Below are 16199 nucleotides of genomic sequence, written 5' to 3' on the forward strand. Positions count from 1 at the left end.
CGTAATTTCTTGACTTGACCATCAGTCAACTCTACACTGACGACACTATACGACATTTATTGTAAACGCGTTTTGTGCTTTCAATTACATGTTTTCCACTGGCGCATCAACGATTCTCATTCGTCCACCAACGCCTTCTAGCAGCATTGATTTATCGCTGAGAATGACAGCAACCGCTCTATAATTAACACCACCCGGGGCTATACGAGCTCGGAAGTGTATATCAACGACGGATTGTCTCGTTAAATCAAGATGTTCCAGCGAAAAATAATAAATCGGATACAGGTTTTTAAAATCAAGTTGTGATATTTGCAAACCAGTGTCGACGTTTTGATCACGACCCATATACGACAGCAATCGATGATATACACGTGCGATATGGTTGTCGCCGTAATTAAGCTGTATATCCTCGGATGGTTCCTGTTGTCCGTTTATTCTCAGCGAAACATCCCTGACTCCTAATTGATCAAATATCATATGGCTGCGTTCTTGACTACCCAATCGTTCCCTATTCTGCAGCGCTATGAATATATGACGCGGGGCTGAAACACCCTGTTTTGACGCCAGGTGCCATGTAAACGTATCGGCGACGTTATCCTCTTTAGCATCAGTTGTTACCGCTAGCCAACTCAACAACGATTTCCCTCCCTGTTCCATAAATGCTAACAATCGTGCTTCCGTGGTAACTGATGGAGTCAGCACCGGCATCCACAATGCCATTTTAGTTAAAACGACTTTACCGGCAGCGACGCCAGCAGCACGCCATATTGCATTGTTATCATCGCCCCTTCGCGTCAGCGCGATTGTATGCTTAGCCCCATAGACAACTTTTCTGACATTTCTGCAGAATCCAAATATGTGATGGAGTGGAATCGCGCATGAAAACTGTCGGCGTGGTCCTTGCAACATTCCTACTCGTGCTGCGAATCCTAGATTGTAATCATTGTTGGTGCTTTTTATAATATTGAAATTAGCGCCTGGTCTTGCTCTGCGGTCTGGATTGGCTGCTTCAGCCTGTGGGTCAACTGCGGTATCTCTTTCCGCCAGCACGTTAACGTACTGAAGATGGTCAGCGTTATTGGTGGTGTCCTTCGAAAACATCATAGATGGGCCCGCCGATCTTGTATAATCATCCGAGTATCTCGCCAACCCAATTATCGTTGTTGCAACATCAACCTCGCGTTCTATTGATTCAATTTCTCGCCCGTCAATAAGATATCTGGCGCTCTCAAATAACGCCATGATACCGTTGTTGACGAAGCCAACTCGAACACGATGGTCATCTGCGTATGGTGCATTATCGGCGGCATTTGTCACGAGTTCTCCCTCGATTTCGATAAACGCTTCACACGGCAAAAAATATTTACTGGTATCTTGGACTTGAAGTTCAATTCGCGATCGTAGGTCGGGTTGCGCTGCATAATAAGAATAAAATTGATAATCACGGACAGAATCATCCCTGCGCACTGGGGCGTCCATATCAAACGCGGGATCAGCGGTTCGCGCAAACATTCTATTATTTATCATGTTGATGTTTTCAATTGAAATCCATCAACGTCGTTTTCGTCGTAAATTCTTTGAATTTAAACCACTCCCCGCTATCGCGTTCATGAGCGCGTTGGTTGCCGCATCGGCGGATGGCGAAGTCGCCAACGACTGAGTCGTCGCCAACGACTCTAGTTTTTCTTCCACGGCGTTATTTATTACTTTACTGACATTTGCAGGCATCACCGTCGTTGATGGCATCACCGGTGGTTTCTGTTTTTTTCTTGAAAATCTTTTGGATTTCACCAACGACATTAGTTTGTCCCGCGCGGCTGAAAGCGCCTTTCCGGCAACATCTCCAATAGCGCTGATTCCCTTATCACGAATAACATCAATAGCCTTCATTCCTAATTGTTTGGCTAACGGCGCTACTTTTGGAGCCATTCTTGTAAATAACCCCGCAATGGTGCTACCGAGACCATCTCCATAGTACGCGCGGTAAACAGGCAATCGCGAGTTTACCACGTAGACGAGTACTGGTTTATCGTGGTTGTAGTGTATGATCATCCTTATTAAAAACACCAGTTTTCCAATTAATCATCCACGAGCTCGTCTATGAGCGTTCGATATGCATTAATGTCCATAATACCGCCTGCAAATAACCGCTTGCAAATATCAGCGGCCTCATTGATTATTTCCGGAGAGTTATTTCCGGCTCGTTTTCCTCCGATTAGTACTTCCAGCCGTGATATATCACTGAGAACACTATTAGGACAGGTAACGCCGTAGGATTCTTTACCAACAGAGTATCCTTTTCCTTTTTTTGGTGTTATACTCTTAACTTCCTTGTGGAATGCGTCGTAATCGGATTTACTACGATGTGGTAATGCATCTTTATGTTTACTCGCTAAATACACTATTCTTGCCCAGTCCTTTAACGACTTTATATTTTTCTCGTAACCGCTATTGATATGCTTCTTATCTCGTATGCTCTTAGCAAAATTGTTGGCAGCAAAATTAATTAATTCTTCCCTGTTGCTGAAGCCTCTAATTTCATCTATTGTGCTCTTCTTGAGTACAATACGGGGTATATTCCCCTCTTTTTCTTCCGGTATTTCTTCTTCTGGTGTTTCTTCTGGTATTTCTTCTTCTGGTTCTTTCGCAGTAGCACCTAATTCTTCCTCGTCGGCCATTGTAACATAAGGTTCTTGTGGTTCGGTTATAGCGAGTGGCGGTGGCCTCCGTGTTGTAGCAGCCGCTATTTTTGCAGGGAGTGTTTCTAAAGACCTTTTTGTTTGTTTTGTCTCTGCCGCTATCTTTTCAAGCGCACCAAGAACGGGTACAGTTACCGCCGTAACATCCTTAGTCGCTTTAGTTACCGGGGCAAATAACTGTTCACTTCCAACAGCAAAATCAGTTTGCATTTGTTGTCGCGTTTGAAGTTTCTCTCTCACTCTGTCTCGTAACGGTATAAACTTTTTAAGCGCTGCTAGCCGCTCTCTGGCTAGCCGAGTAGTAAGTGATTCACCTACCATTATTGTAAATTGATCCGCAATTTTCTAATTTTCCGCCGAGTGTACCATCGGGGGCTCCACGGAGTTTTCGTCTATAATCCTTCTAATGTTTTTGATCTTACTAGAAATCTCCCGGCGTCGTTCATAAACACGTCCGAGTTTTTTTCGTATTATTTCAACGGCAGTGAATAGTCCAATGAATGCATTTGCGTCATTGTGGTACAAGTTTTCATTGATCGTATGTTGTAATCGTTTTATAAAAAAGTACTCGCGGGCCAGGGTAAAACGCCCCCGTTTCGATTGTTCGTTAATAATCTCATAATCGGATAATATTTTTTCACTGTCGAGACCATCAGATAATTCAATTCCTTGATTTTTTAATTTTGAAATCTCGGCTAATATATTATTGATGTCTTCGATATTCATTATTCTTATAAAACATCTTGTTTTTAAATAAAAAGAAAAATGAAACCCCGTGTATCAATTCCGAAGGTGTTTAATAATTCGTTAGACGTGACCTCGTCAGCGCCATAGGCGCCGGTGACTTCATCACTCGCTGATTTCTGTTATATATGAAAATCGAATTCTATGCCCGGTCTTTTTTGAGATCGCTGAATTCTGTATTCCTTCTGCAACAAATCGTATTGAGGCGATATAAATGTCAAAGTATCTACTGGCTTCATTCATCGACTGAAATATTTTTTCCTCGTGAGTTGTTGTATCAAATGACTTTACGGGTTTTGCTTTCTTTGGGTATTTACCGGTTTGGCCTTTTTTGACATTCTGACTTTGCGAGATAGCTTGCAAGTTTGTAAGAGAATTATCAGTCTTATTATTATTAATATGATCAATCACAAGCCCATTTTCGATTAATCCGTTGAATGCTTCAAATACAATCCTGTGAACATAATACTTCTTTTTTCCGGCACCAAACATCAAATACCCCTGATTATTTTTCCATCCAACCGGCTTCTTCAGTCTACGATTTCTAACAATGCCGTCGCGAGATGCCTCGTAATTGACGACCAGGGGATGTGGCTGAAATTCTTGGTCCATTTGTATAATAATACTACTTGTCTAATTTATTATTTGGTTTAATTATGAATCTTTCAACGTAGTCTTGGGGGGTTTTAATGACGAAATCGGCGGTGGGGTCAATGACGGCGTTTTTAATTCGCTTGTCATAATAGCGTTTTAGTTCCCTGTATCGCTTTCCGCCACAATTAATACACAACTGCGATTTTCCTCTTACACCGACGTGACAAACCAAGCACGGGAGGGGGCCAAGAGAACCATTACGAACGCTTTGTAAATGATACCCGCAGAATTCACCTCTACATGATTTATTGCACGGGGTTGTCGACCCAATCATCAACCATTTGCAGTGATTCATTATACTATATTCTTTCATTTAAATACTTGTTTTAATTATATGGATGAGTTTGAGAGATTAGCAGTAATTAAGCCCTGGAAAAATATTAAGTTCAATCTCGATAGAGTCCTCAAGGACACACCAAAAGCGTTAATAAACGATAAAACCCTGTTGAATAAAATACGCGATTGTATCAATGAATTCAAACGTGATGGTGCATCTCATAGTTGGTCAACATTTCGAATTGATGGTGTTGTTGATGCTACCATGAACGACAACCGCGCAGCAATGATAATATCACAACTTGACAGTAAAAGGTATTTCTTCAGAGTAAAATTCATTGTCCGGGTGGAATCAGGCGATTGGATCATACGTGATAAATTTGAACCAGTTTTCAGCGACAAGAAAACAGTCACTGTCAGCCGCGACTCCAAGCCGGGGTTGTTAACCGGAATTGACAGACCATACTATGAACGAGCGTATCCTGAAACAGCAGTTGTTTATGGAATATACCCGTTAAATAAGAAACCTGATATCGGAAAACTGAAACCGATGAAACAGTCAACGGGGATAAATTGTGTAGCAGAACGAATAATAGAGCATTTTACAAATGCATGTCGAGGAAACAAATTGACTGATTTACCACGTAGCAAAATCAACCAGTGGGAACTAACCGTAAAAGAGCGTGGAGCGACCATCAGCGACATAGCGAGATTAGAAACATCGCTGAGATTTCCAATAACCGTTACAACGATAACCGGTGAAGTATTACACGAATCAAAGTACAAATCAAAGGGAGCCCCAATCAAAATTATCGATCATAACGAACACGCATGGACGCCCGTGATCACAATATTTCCACGGAATAGAACAGTAAAGTATATACCCGAAGAATTCCTGGGAGAACAATTCTCCAAGGACGGTTTTCTCGCGGAGAGGAAACTATTTGATGCTATTGCCTACTTGTGTAAAAACGACCCTGTATCAGTGTGGTTACTTCGCAGCGCTGAAAACGATGCGGATACCTTTGATCAGTTTGTAAGGCCAAACGGTGAATTATATCGCACTGAAGCATTTCACAACAGGATGAAAAAAACCGCCATAGAATTTGAGGAGCATGATGAACAACTGCTAACAAATTGTTTTACGATTCCATCGGTTGCGGCTCATGTTGCAGCAAGGAAAAATGCGTGGAGACCAACGCGCAAGGAATTTCTGCCGGATGTACAATCCAGTTGTTTGGAGTATTATCACGGTGGATTATGGAACACTGAATACAACCGCGACGCTATGATCTCGGTTGATATGGTTGCCTGTTATCCAGCGAGTTTTCTCGGGTATGGATCCGCCGCCGAGTACTTTAGACGATTTGGACACCCCAGTCATGAAATGACTCGTGTTGCTATTAATGGACCACTGCCTGATTTTGATTTAACCGGATTCGCTCGCATAGTATCATTTGAATTCGCGGCAGGACTCCATCGCTGTTGCTATATTTGGATCGGTAGACACATGGCTGAAAAGAAGTGGCTGCCAATAACGCTGCTACGGTATATGATTGATTGTAGCATGCTAGTTTCGTTGATTGTCAGTGACGCGATTATATCATACCGGGCACAGACTGAAGTCTGGTTACCAGAACCGGAGCGTCTAGATAGCATAATTGACGAGTCCAGAAAAAACATTGATGCCGACGAGGAATATATCATCGAATGGTCCAGGAGGATATTTAACCAACGAAACCGCGAGGCAAAAGATCTCGGTAGAAGAATAATCGGTAAGTTCACACAAGGTGGAAAAAACTGCGACTACAAACGATATTGCTCACGGCTGATTATAGATGACGCAGAATATGATTTCGTAATCAAGGACGCAGTGGCAAAAAATAGATACGTGAACTGCAAAACAGCTTTCTTGTCCAATGGAACGAGGTTGGGTACAGTTGTTACCTACAGCGATGGAGACAGCCCAGCATACCCGCATTTGAGGGCGTCTATGCTGGGTTATGCCGCTATCAATTTATTCTCGATGATAAATAGATTCCCCGATACCGCGGTTAGAGTAGCAGTTGATTCGTTTTATATTGACGTAGCGTATAAGGGAAACGTAGCCGAGTTTACTAGTCCGGACGAGAGTTGGGGTACATGGAGAATTAAAAATGAAATACGACGCGATTATTCCCCGTCAGCAGATGTCACCGTTGAGAACAACTACTTACGCGGTGATAAATTGTCAGAATGGTCTAATGCACCATCGTGTTCTGATCCAATTTGTAGACACAAGACGGTTTATTTAAGCGGCTGTGGCGGGTCAGGAAAGACGACTCGGGCAATTGAATTATTTCGAACGCGGGCAAGTATAATCGTGCTTACACCGACCCATAGACTAGCGCGAGAGATAAAACAACGAAATGTTGACGCCGTTACTTATCACAGCTTTTTTCGATACAGCGGCGGTGAGTGGACTCCTGATCGAATGGGTGAAAAATTTATTCCCGACATTATCATCTGGGATGAGATATGTACTGTTTCGTTAGATACTTTACAAATGTTTCTTGAGTGGTTGCTGCGCGCGAATACAGCGGTAATCATGTGTGGGGACCATGGCCAACCACCACCATTTGTCGGCGAGGGTCCACATGATTGGTTGAGCGGGTTCGTAGACTATTATGAAGAAACCGATACTGATTACCGAGCACTTGATGAACAACTGCGCGAGGTTAAAAAACTAATCAGATTACAGCCGGATAGAGTTCAGTGTGAAATAATCCGTGAGGTGATTCCGGAAACGCCGTTGAATGAATTCTGGGAAACATGGAGACCAAACGATTTGATTGTAGCGAGTAGAAAGATAGTCAGAGACACACTTCAGCGGAAGTTGTTTACGTTGCATAAGGAAAAGTTTCCAACGCGTCCAGTGCCGTTATGTTATAGACCCGCGGACACACGGCGGCAGAACATTGAAGTTGAAATTCCAGCCCCGACAGCGTCGGGGACAAAAAAACAAATTCTCGTGCTGAATGATATTGTGCTCGTTGATATCAGCGTCGTCGAGGACGCGCTACGTGCTGATAAATCCCCGTGGACGCTAGGATACGCAACAACAATACATTCCTCGCAGGGACTAACCATCACGGACACAATTGTTTGGATAGTTGATAATCGCATCGAATGGTCGAATCTAGTCTATCTTGCAGTGTCCAGAGTACGAAGGATAAATCAGCTTCGAAGAATTGTTATTGACGGAGCCGGTGACGGAGTCACTGACGAAGCCGGCGACAAAGTCACCATCGATGCAAGCGTCATTGATAGAAAACTCTCGGGTTACCGCCAACAGGATAAAAAAAAACAGCGGCGTTTTGATATTGATGCCGAATTAATAATCTCGCTACGACAACAACAGAATAATCACTGCGCGAGTTGCAATTGTATAATGAGTTGGCGTTATTCGGATAAAGACACTCGCCAATTTACCGTGGATAGGATCGATAACAGTCTCGGTCATGTTAAAAACAATGTGAGGTTGACATGTCTTGAGTGCAATAGACGCAACGGCGCTAGTTAAGACCACGCGGGGGTAATTGAGTATCGTCAGGTATCACTTGTAGTTGCTCGCGTGCAAATCCGCGCTGAGGAGCAGTTGAATCCAGTCTGTAGATCGGTGGTCTACCAGTTGATCGTGTTATCGTTGATATGTTATGTGTGGTAACACTCCAAATAGGATCAGTAGCTCTTTTTTTACCGCCTTCAAGCTCTCCTGGTTCATATAGATATCTCACGGTGACATCGCCAAGAATCGGCTTGGAAACGCTATCTATTTTTGATCTTCCGGGTATATACTCGTATTTAATCGCGTCGCTGGGCTTCATGTTGATTACTCGGGTAATCTCGTTATTTAACGCTACAATTACGCCTGGCAACCTTTTGACCCATTCACGAGATCGTTTTTCTTGGATGAATTCCTTCGCGTATTGATATCCAAATAACCGTTCAGCGAGAGTCCGATTGAATCGTTCAACAATTGCCTGATCACGATGTAGCGCAGTATGACCTCGTAGTATCGCGACGCTATGATGTTTCAGCGTTGATAAAACAGCGCCGCGAAATTCACTACCGGGATCAACTTGTAATAGATTTGGCCAGCGCAGAGGGCCTCTTCGATAAATTCTTTCAAACGCATCGGCTACTTCAGTTGCTGACTTTGTTTTTAACGGTTCCGCTTGTTTATATCGACTCGCAACATCAACTACGGTTAGCGCGTATTTGTAACCGTTGTCATGCGGCAGAAATAATATATCAGCCTGATGAACTTCATTAGGTACGCTGACATCAAAGCGCGAGAAGTTGATTTGTTTAGGCGGTGGTAGATAAATTTGCCATATAGCCTGTTTGGATAACCAATTAGCCGCAGTGGCCTTTGTTACCTTTGCAGCGCTTGCAAGCTTACCAATTGCGGCCTTCCCCTTCCAGTATCCTCTCGGAGAATAATAGATGGATTCCATGTTGTTATTATAAACGCTATCGTTTTCAATTACCAGCGCGAGAAGCTCCGCTTCCAATCATTAATTTACCTTTCATAGCCGATTTTACCAACCATGAGGCCAATTTTTCTTTGACGGATTTATCAGGAATAGCATTTAATGCGTGAATTAATTTTACATCCGCGATATGACGCTGTTGCAGATCGGTACTTTTGTAAGCAACATCATGAGCATGACACGCCTTATCGATAGCGTTTATTGGATACTCACCGGGTTTGGGCTGATTTTGATCATCGAGTCTGATATCTAATCGTGTTCCGGGGCCACAGTAGTTATATCCTGGGAGGTGTTTTTCTCCTGGATACTTTGCCCACGGTGTTCCGGGGAGTTTTGCCAATTTGGCTGCGATGTCACCTCCTCGCTTTTTTTTAAAACATCCCCGGGTCTAGCAGAAATAAATCTAAATTTCTTTGTACCGCATTGTACACACTTACCAGTAAGCGCCAATCTGTTATTTCTTGTTGTAGCGGTTGTCATATCATTTGTGCCAGTACGTACTCTACACTTCACACAATATAGATCCATAATTTATGTATAGAAATATGAATATAATTGATTTTTCGGCGACTAAAACAAGAGAACCAGTTAAGCATGTTGCAGCGTTACCAAACTCGATCCGGATGATTATCATCGGACCATCTGGATCCGGCAAGACGCAATTGTTACTCAATTTAATAATGAGATGGATGAAGTGGGATAAGTTGTATTTGGTTGCTCCTAGCGTAGATGATCAACGATGCTACGAGGTGTTGAAAGATTTCAACGAGAATGCATCAGCGATCGCTAAAAAAAATGTCATCGAGTTTATTACAGATATCAATGATGCACCGGGTATTGATGATATTGATGGCGACGTTAACAATCTAGTCGTGTACGATGATGTTATGTTAGACAATCAAAAAAACCCAGCTAGGATATTTTCCAGAGGCAGGCATAAAAACACTGACGTGATATATGTCACTCAACGATACACTCAGATTCCAAAAGTAATTAGAGACAACTGTAATATTCTTGCTGTGTTCAACGGCGTTGATACACACACGCTACGAAATATTTGGCAGACATGGTGCGGCGGTGACATGGACTTTAATGTTTTTCGAAACTTTTTTAGTCATGCTCAGTCGACCCCACATGGATTCGTAACGATAAATTTACATGATCCTCGGACACGATATCGTATCGGACTTGACCAAATATTCGGTTAGTTGTAAATAATTTTCATTGTAAATAACTACTTAGCAGCAGAGGGGGCAATGACATCGACGCGGTCGTCGATGTGCTTACCGGACGCTGACGACGCTGGGGATCGGCGCGCAGAAGGTGTTAATTAAACCAAATGACGATTGGACGATCCCCCAACGACGTCGTCGTTTTTTTTTTACCAGGCGCTGACGACACTAGATCGTTGAGTTGCAGAAAGTAATAATTAAGCAAAATAACGATTGGACAAAATGTCCGATTCGCCCCCTCTGCTGCTGAGAGTCAGTACTCTGACTTGTTATTTATGTGGAGAGTCCTGATGTAATGTGGCAGTTGGAGTCTACAATTTGATAACTGCATGTACAAATAAGACAGAAGGAAAGGAGGGGGAGGGGGAATAGGGAAAACATCAGTAAAATGTACATTAATAATTCTACAACCTGCCAATTCATGTAATAATCTGGATTAAAAGGCATCAAGATAAATCATTGTTCTCTAAGAACATTATCACCTGTAAACTACATTTCTAAAGCTTAGCTCAATTATTTTTATCTACCTGGGTGATGTTTTGAATAGTGTCAGGGATCAAGAGACATCTAAAACAAAGAGTACCTTACAGGGACTCAACCTCTACTGTCTGAAAAGATTTTCCAGGAATTCAACATAAGATTGTTTAATCACAAACATTTCCTGGAATTCAACATAAGATTGTTTAATCTCAAACATATTTGATATTCTTGAGTTGTTAATACTTCAATAAATAAATCAAACTCTTTTTAAAATGAGGAAGTAAATAATTTAATGAAGCTTACCAGGGGCTACAACACAATGCCATATATTACATTACTCCTGAATGGGTTCAGCTCTGTTGGCACCATGAATACTAGTGTAGCATGATGTGTAGATACTGAGTGATATGATATCACTGCTTTAGCAATGTTGTATCTTGTTGAAACTTTTTTGCAAATACTACAAAATGTTCTAGAACACAGATAAAATATTCTGAATATAATGGTGCAAGTGACATTTTGTTTATAAACATGAAAAAAGGAGAATTATATTGGAATTTTTAAGAAACTGCATGCATAAGTAAATTAAACAAGGCAACATGTTATTTGTACACATAAAGCAACATGTTATTTGTACACAGCAAGCAACATGTTATTTGTACACAGCCAAGAAGCAAAGCATACTAAAATCAATATGATTTTGGGGTTTTTTTCAGGTCAGTTTTGTTACCATACATGTATATTCTCTGTGGTTGATTGATACTTCTAATAAAAAAAAGGTATCTGCAAAAAAAGTACTTTACCGACTCACTGAAACCTATAATTCCAAAGCCAAACAACATTCTTTATTCACAGCCACTAGTTGGTCTTGAAACCTAGAGCTAAGAAAAAAACAGTATTTTATGTGAGGATATCCACTTACAGTCTCCTGAAGAGCGATCCAGCCTCCTTGGGCCAGGAAATGGTAATAAGCCCCACCCAACTTCATTCTAGACACTATCTTCCTCTCTACAAACTTGGTATGACCCTCATTCAGCCTAAGAAATAGAAAGTGGTTGTGTATCTAGGTTTAACTGTATCTTTGGGGTCATGACCTTGAATGACCTTGTCCATTCATTACGATTTATATACAGTGATTTCGTACAATTTTAGGTTGTTATGGGCATTTCTGCTGGCTTACAAAGGTGCATGACCATATAAAAAGCCAGCTTTTTCCCCTAATAATGCATCTAATTTTTTATTTGTAAGCAAGTAGAAACTATATCATGGATGAGAGTTCTTCTGCCATGATACCTGCTGCATGAAATGGACCAGGCTAATAATTTAGCATTAAGGATATTGTGACACCCTCTACCAGTCTGTGTTTGTCCCATTACTATATATATTCCTAAACAACTAGAGGAAAATTCTTCAAATTAGGTACTTTATCTTGTTCACATGGTAACTCGTATAAGGATGATATTATTATTATCTTTCCGAGAATTCAAAAAAGGTAAAATCAAAAATACACAAAATGAAACTTGAAATACTGTGAGATTTTTTACATCTGTCCTCTTGTTATAAATGCACAAACAAAATTTAGTTGCAAACTATGCAAAAATGTCACTGTATTTTCATTTCATTATCACGCTTTCCATGTTTTCTTGCATTGACAATGAGCACACTATTGGAAATTTCAGCTTATGTAAAAAGACTGGTTTATTACAAAATGTAAGCTGTGGATCATGACTTGTAATTCAAAATAAAACCGAAAATATTCAATAGTTTCATCAATCAAAATGCTAAACAGTTTGCAGTGAAAGAGGGACATATAGGAAGGAACCCTAATATTCCCCATTCTTCTCCTCTCAACAGTTTGCAGTGAAAGAGGAACATAGAGGCAGGAACCCAAATATTCACCATTCCTCTCCTCTAAACAGTTTGCAGTGAAAGAGGGACATAGAGGCAGGAACCCTAATATTCCCCATTTTTCTCCTCTAAACAACATATTTACAAGTAGACCTAAATTTAAAAAGAAATTAAAAAGTTCTAGAAAGTCACAATTAGTCAAGTGGGCCTAAATTGGTGAGCTTGACATTGTGCTTAGAAAAGTCAAATTTTTATGTTTAGTATCAAATTGTGCTGACCCAAAATTTAAAGTAATACATATTCTGTTTAATTCTAAATGCAGCTTGAATAAAGAATGTTTTTAGTTTTCAGTGTGTAAGCACTTTAGTTGACCACTGGAAACTGTCCTTGTTGATTGCCAAAAAATTGACTGAAAAATATGATGAGGCTAGAGTTCCGATTCATGGTGAAATGCTGAGCATGTTTTGGGAAGAGTCAAGGCTGATAAACCCCAATAGAGAAAAACTCAAAACTTTACTAGATAAAAAGAAATGTGGAAGATCTGCTTGGTTGTTTTCTTTAGAAAGTAAGTCATGTGATGCTTATTACAGTGGACTTGGCAGACCTCTCTCCTTCTCTCATTTTCACCAATGTTGGTGATTAGGAACACTTTTAGTTAATTGGTCAGAATTTTTCTGTGGCAATTTCAACTGCTTGTTTGTGTTTTATTTTTTAATTTATACTTGTTTCATTTTCTGTTATTAAGAAAGCATTCTTTATTGATATGATATGCATGCCTCTGCTTTTATCAACACAAATCGGTGACTTTATACTGGGTACGTTTATCACTCTGTGTTTTGGTTTAAGGTTCATACGCAATCACAAATTTATCTCCCTCTTCCTGTGTATACAATGGGAGTATAGTATGACAAAAGTAGTCATTTGTCACTATTCTTAAATAAGCATTATCGCCACACCCAAGCTTTCGGCTTTGAAAAGGTTTTTCTTTTATATGGGTATCAGTTCACCCAATTTAAGAAAATGAACAACCTAGAATAAATACTTCCTATAAAGATATGTTTCATTTTCATATATGATTTAATGTTCATTACCTATCCTGAATAAGACCAGTATGCCAAGAAAACAGAAAAAAGTTGAATAAATATTACACTGAAATAAAATCTACATTAATGCTGTCTTCATTCTTGTCAAATTTAAATAATACTACATCTGATGATCTGTTAGCTGTATTCAATGTGAAATTTGGTCAATAAATAATCAAAACCAGGGAGTCACTGATAACTTACTACATGTATATAGTGGAGACAAAGTCCTTGTTGCTGTGTGAATGAGAGTGAGTTTGTGTGAAAAAAGTATTCCAGCTAAATATAAGACTATACCATTTTCAAGAACCATACATTATGAGGGCAATGAACTAGCTTACAAGCAAATATTGTATCCTACTGTGATTGGTCTTACTCATGAATTCTGATCTTAGGAAATATAGGCACAAAAGTTAAATGAAAAGGACATGGTTCTGATATCAAGAAATATGGGCACACATGTTAAACAAATAGGACTTATAAAAATGGTACTAACAGTTGCCTCGCTTGGTGCTCAGCATTAAGAGGTTAGTGTTAGGACTGGTTGGCTGGTGTCAGGATAAAATGACTGCGTGAGACATCATGCTAAATGTCTGTGGCATGATGCCCCAGTGCTAAACATCACTATAAACTGCCTCACTGCAGACATTGTAGTGATATGACTTAAAAATTGTTAAAGCTAAATTAAAAATCCAACTCACACACAAACAAATAGGACACGATTTTGATAGCAGGAAACATGAGCACACAAGTCAAACAAACATGACATGATTTCAATATCAGGAAATATGAACAGACAAGATCAACAAATAGGACATGATTTGATCTCAGGAAATATGGGCACATAAGATAAATAGGACATGATTTGATAACAGGAAATATGGACACACAAGATCAACAAATAGGACATGATTTGATCTCAGGAAATATGGGCACACATGTTAAACAAATAGGACATAATTCTGATAGCTGGAAACATGAGCACACAGTCAAACAAACATGACATGATTTCATTATCAGGAAATATGAAGTGACAAGTTAAACAAGTAAGACACAATTGTGTTATTTGGTAATATGGGCACACAAAATAAACAAATAGGACATGACTGATAACAGGAAATATGGGCACACAAGATAAACAAACTGGATTATGATTTGATAACAGGAAATATGGGCACACAAAATGAACAAATAGGACATGATTTGGTAACAGGAAATATGGGCACATAAGATATACAAACAGGACATGATTTGATAACAGGAAATATGGGCACATAACATGAACAAAAAGGACATGATGAAATTATAACAGGAAATATGGGCACACAAGACAAACAAACAGGACATGAAGAAATTATAACAGGAAATATGGGCACACAAGATAAACAAATAGGACATGATTCTGCAGTTAAATGCACCATTGATTTCATTTTGTTTCAGTTTAAAATTGTCAGAGTTTATGGTGCTGTACCTATAACGATTTTAATAAATTTCTTTGAAATTTAATAGTAAAAGGAAAATTGATTATTTTTTCTTCTTTTTTTCCGTGTTCTTCTCAAGTAGTACAATGTTTTATGCTCTACAAAATTTCAGATTCCTATGCTTTCAGTATCTCAACCTGAAAATTAGGTGACTACAACCTACTTTTGGTATGGAGTTGTTCTACCTGAGATGCTTTCAAAAATATTACATTGATACTGAGAGTAGTACAAACTGATAGCTGGTCATTTAATGCCTGAAAATAAGGCCACAGTGACGAGATTTTAGTATGGATGAATAATGCTCCATGTGATGCATCCACATGCCAAATTTCATGAGTATAAGTAAAAGGGCCTCAGATATCAAGGGTGTAAGAAATTATTAGCTGATAATACAAAAACCACTTAAGCATGAAAATCAAGTCATAATAACCTAGTTTCCATATGTGAGATTACTCACCATGACAGGCATTCACAAAGCAATTTTCAAGGGTTTAGGTGAAATAGTCTCAAATACTGAGAGTTTAACAGCTTAAAAGTCACTCAAGCACAACAATTCAGTCAAAATGACCAACTATTGGGATGGAAGTGCAACTTTCTTTGATATGTATCCATATACACCACTCCCTCAATATCACACACCCTAATAACTCACAAACATGCTTATGATGCAGGGTCAGTCATGGATCCCATTTTTTTAACTAGAAAGTACAAAAAATTTGACCCCTATTTGTTGAACATGAAGAAAGTCACAATCCAAATTAGTAACTGAAACCTTGATATATTGCTCTTTATATCGTCAAAAACAGTTGATATGACCTGGAAATTTGAATCAACATTATGAAATTATCAACTTTTAATAAGAAATCATGTATTTTGTTAAACTTTCTATCCAAACAACTTTCTTCATCAACCATAAATAACAGTATGCAACAAAATTTTGATCAATGAAATTAACACTAAGGCCTATGTCATGTTTACCCCGACCCAGAGTAGCCCAGTTCAAACATGTATAATCAAAGTAATTCTGACAGGCCATTGATTGATGTCAAACATTGCCGAAGGCTAGCACTAATCTGTTACATAAGATTGTTGTGGCTAGAATAGAAGAACCGGACATCGGAGTTGCGAAGTCACGATAGCCAATTATCACCTAGGTGTCGAAATGTTT

General features: G+C 39.6%; 1 protein-coding gene across 5 annotated transcripts in view; it reads right to left on the reverse strand.

Annotated features, from left to right (window-relative positions):
* The window catches only part of LOC149799847 (leukotriene A-4 hydrolase-like), a 103583-nt gene that overhangs the window by 46495 nt on the left and 40889 nt on the right, over positions 1 to 16199 (reverse strand). Inside the window, exon 9 of one of the 5 annotated variants that reach the window (XM_089959268.1) lies at positions 11543 to 11657. The exons of the other annotated variants lie outside the window; for them this stretch is intronic. Within the exon in view, the coding sequence (XP_089815394.1) occupies positions 11543 to 11657 (115 nt within the window). The remainder of the gene's footprint in view (positions 1 to 11542; positions 11658 to 16199) is intronic. 5 annotated transcript variants of the gene reach the window in all.

Source organism: Sinohyriopsis cumingii, chromosome 5 (assembly GCF_028554795.1).
Source record: "Sinohyriopsis cumingii isolate HCF-2022 chromosome 5, ASM2855479v2, whole genome shotgun sequence".
Lineage (NCBI taxonomy): Eukaryota > Metazoa > Mollusca > Bivalvia > Unionida > Unionidae > Sinohyriopsis > Sinohyriopsis cumingii.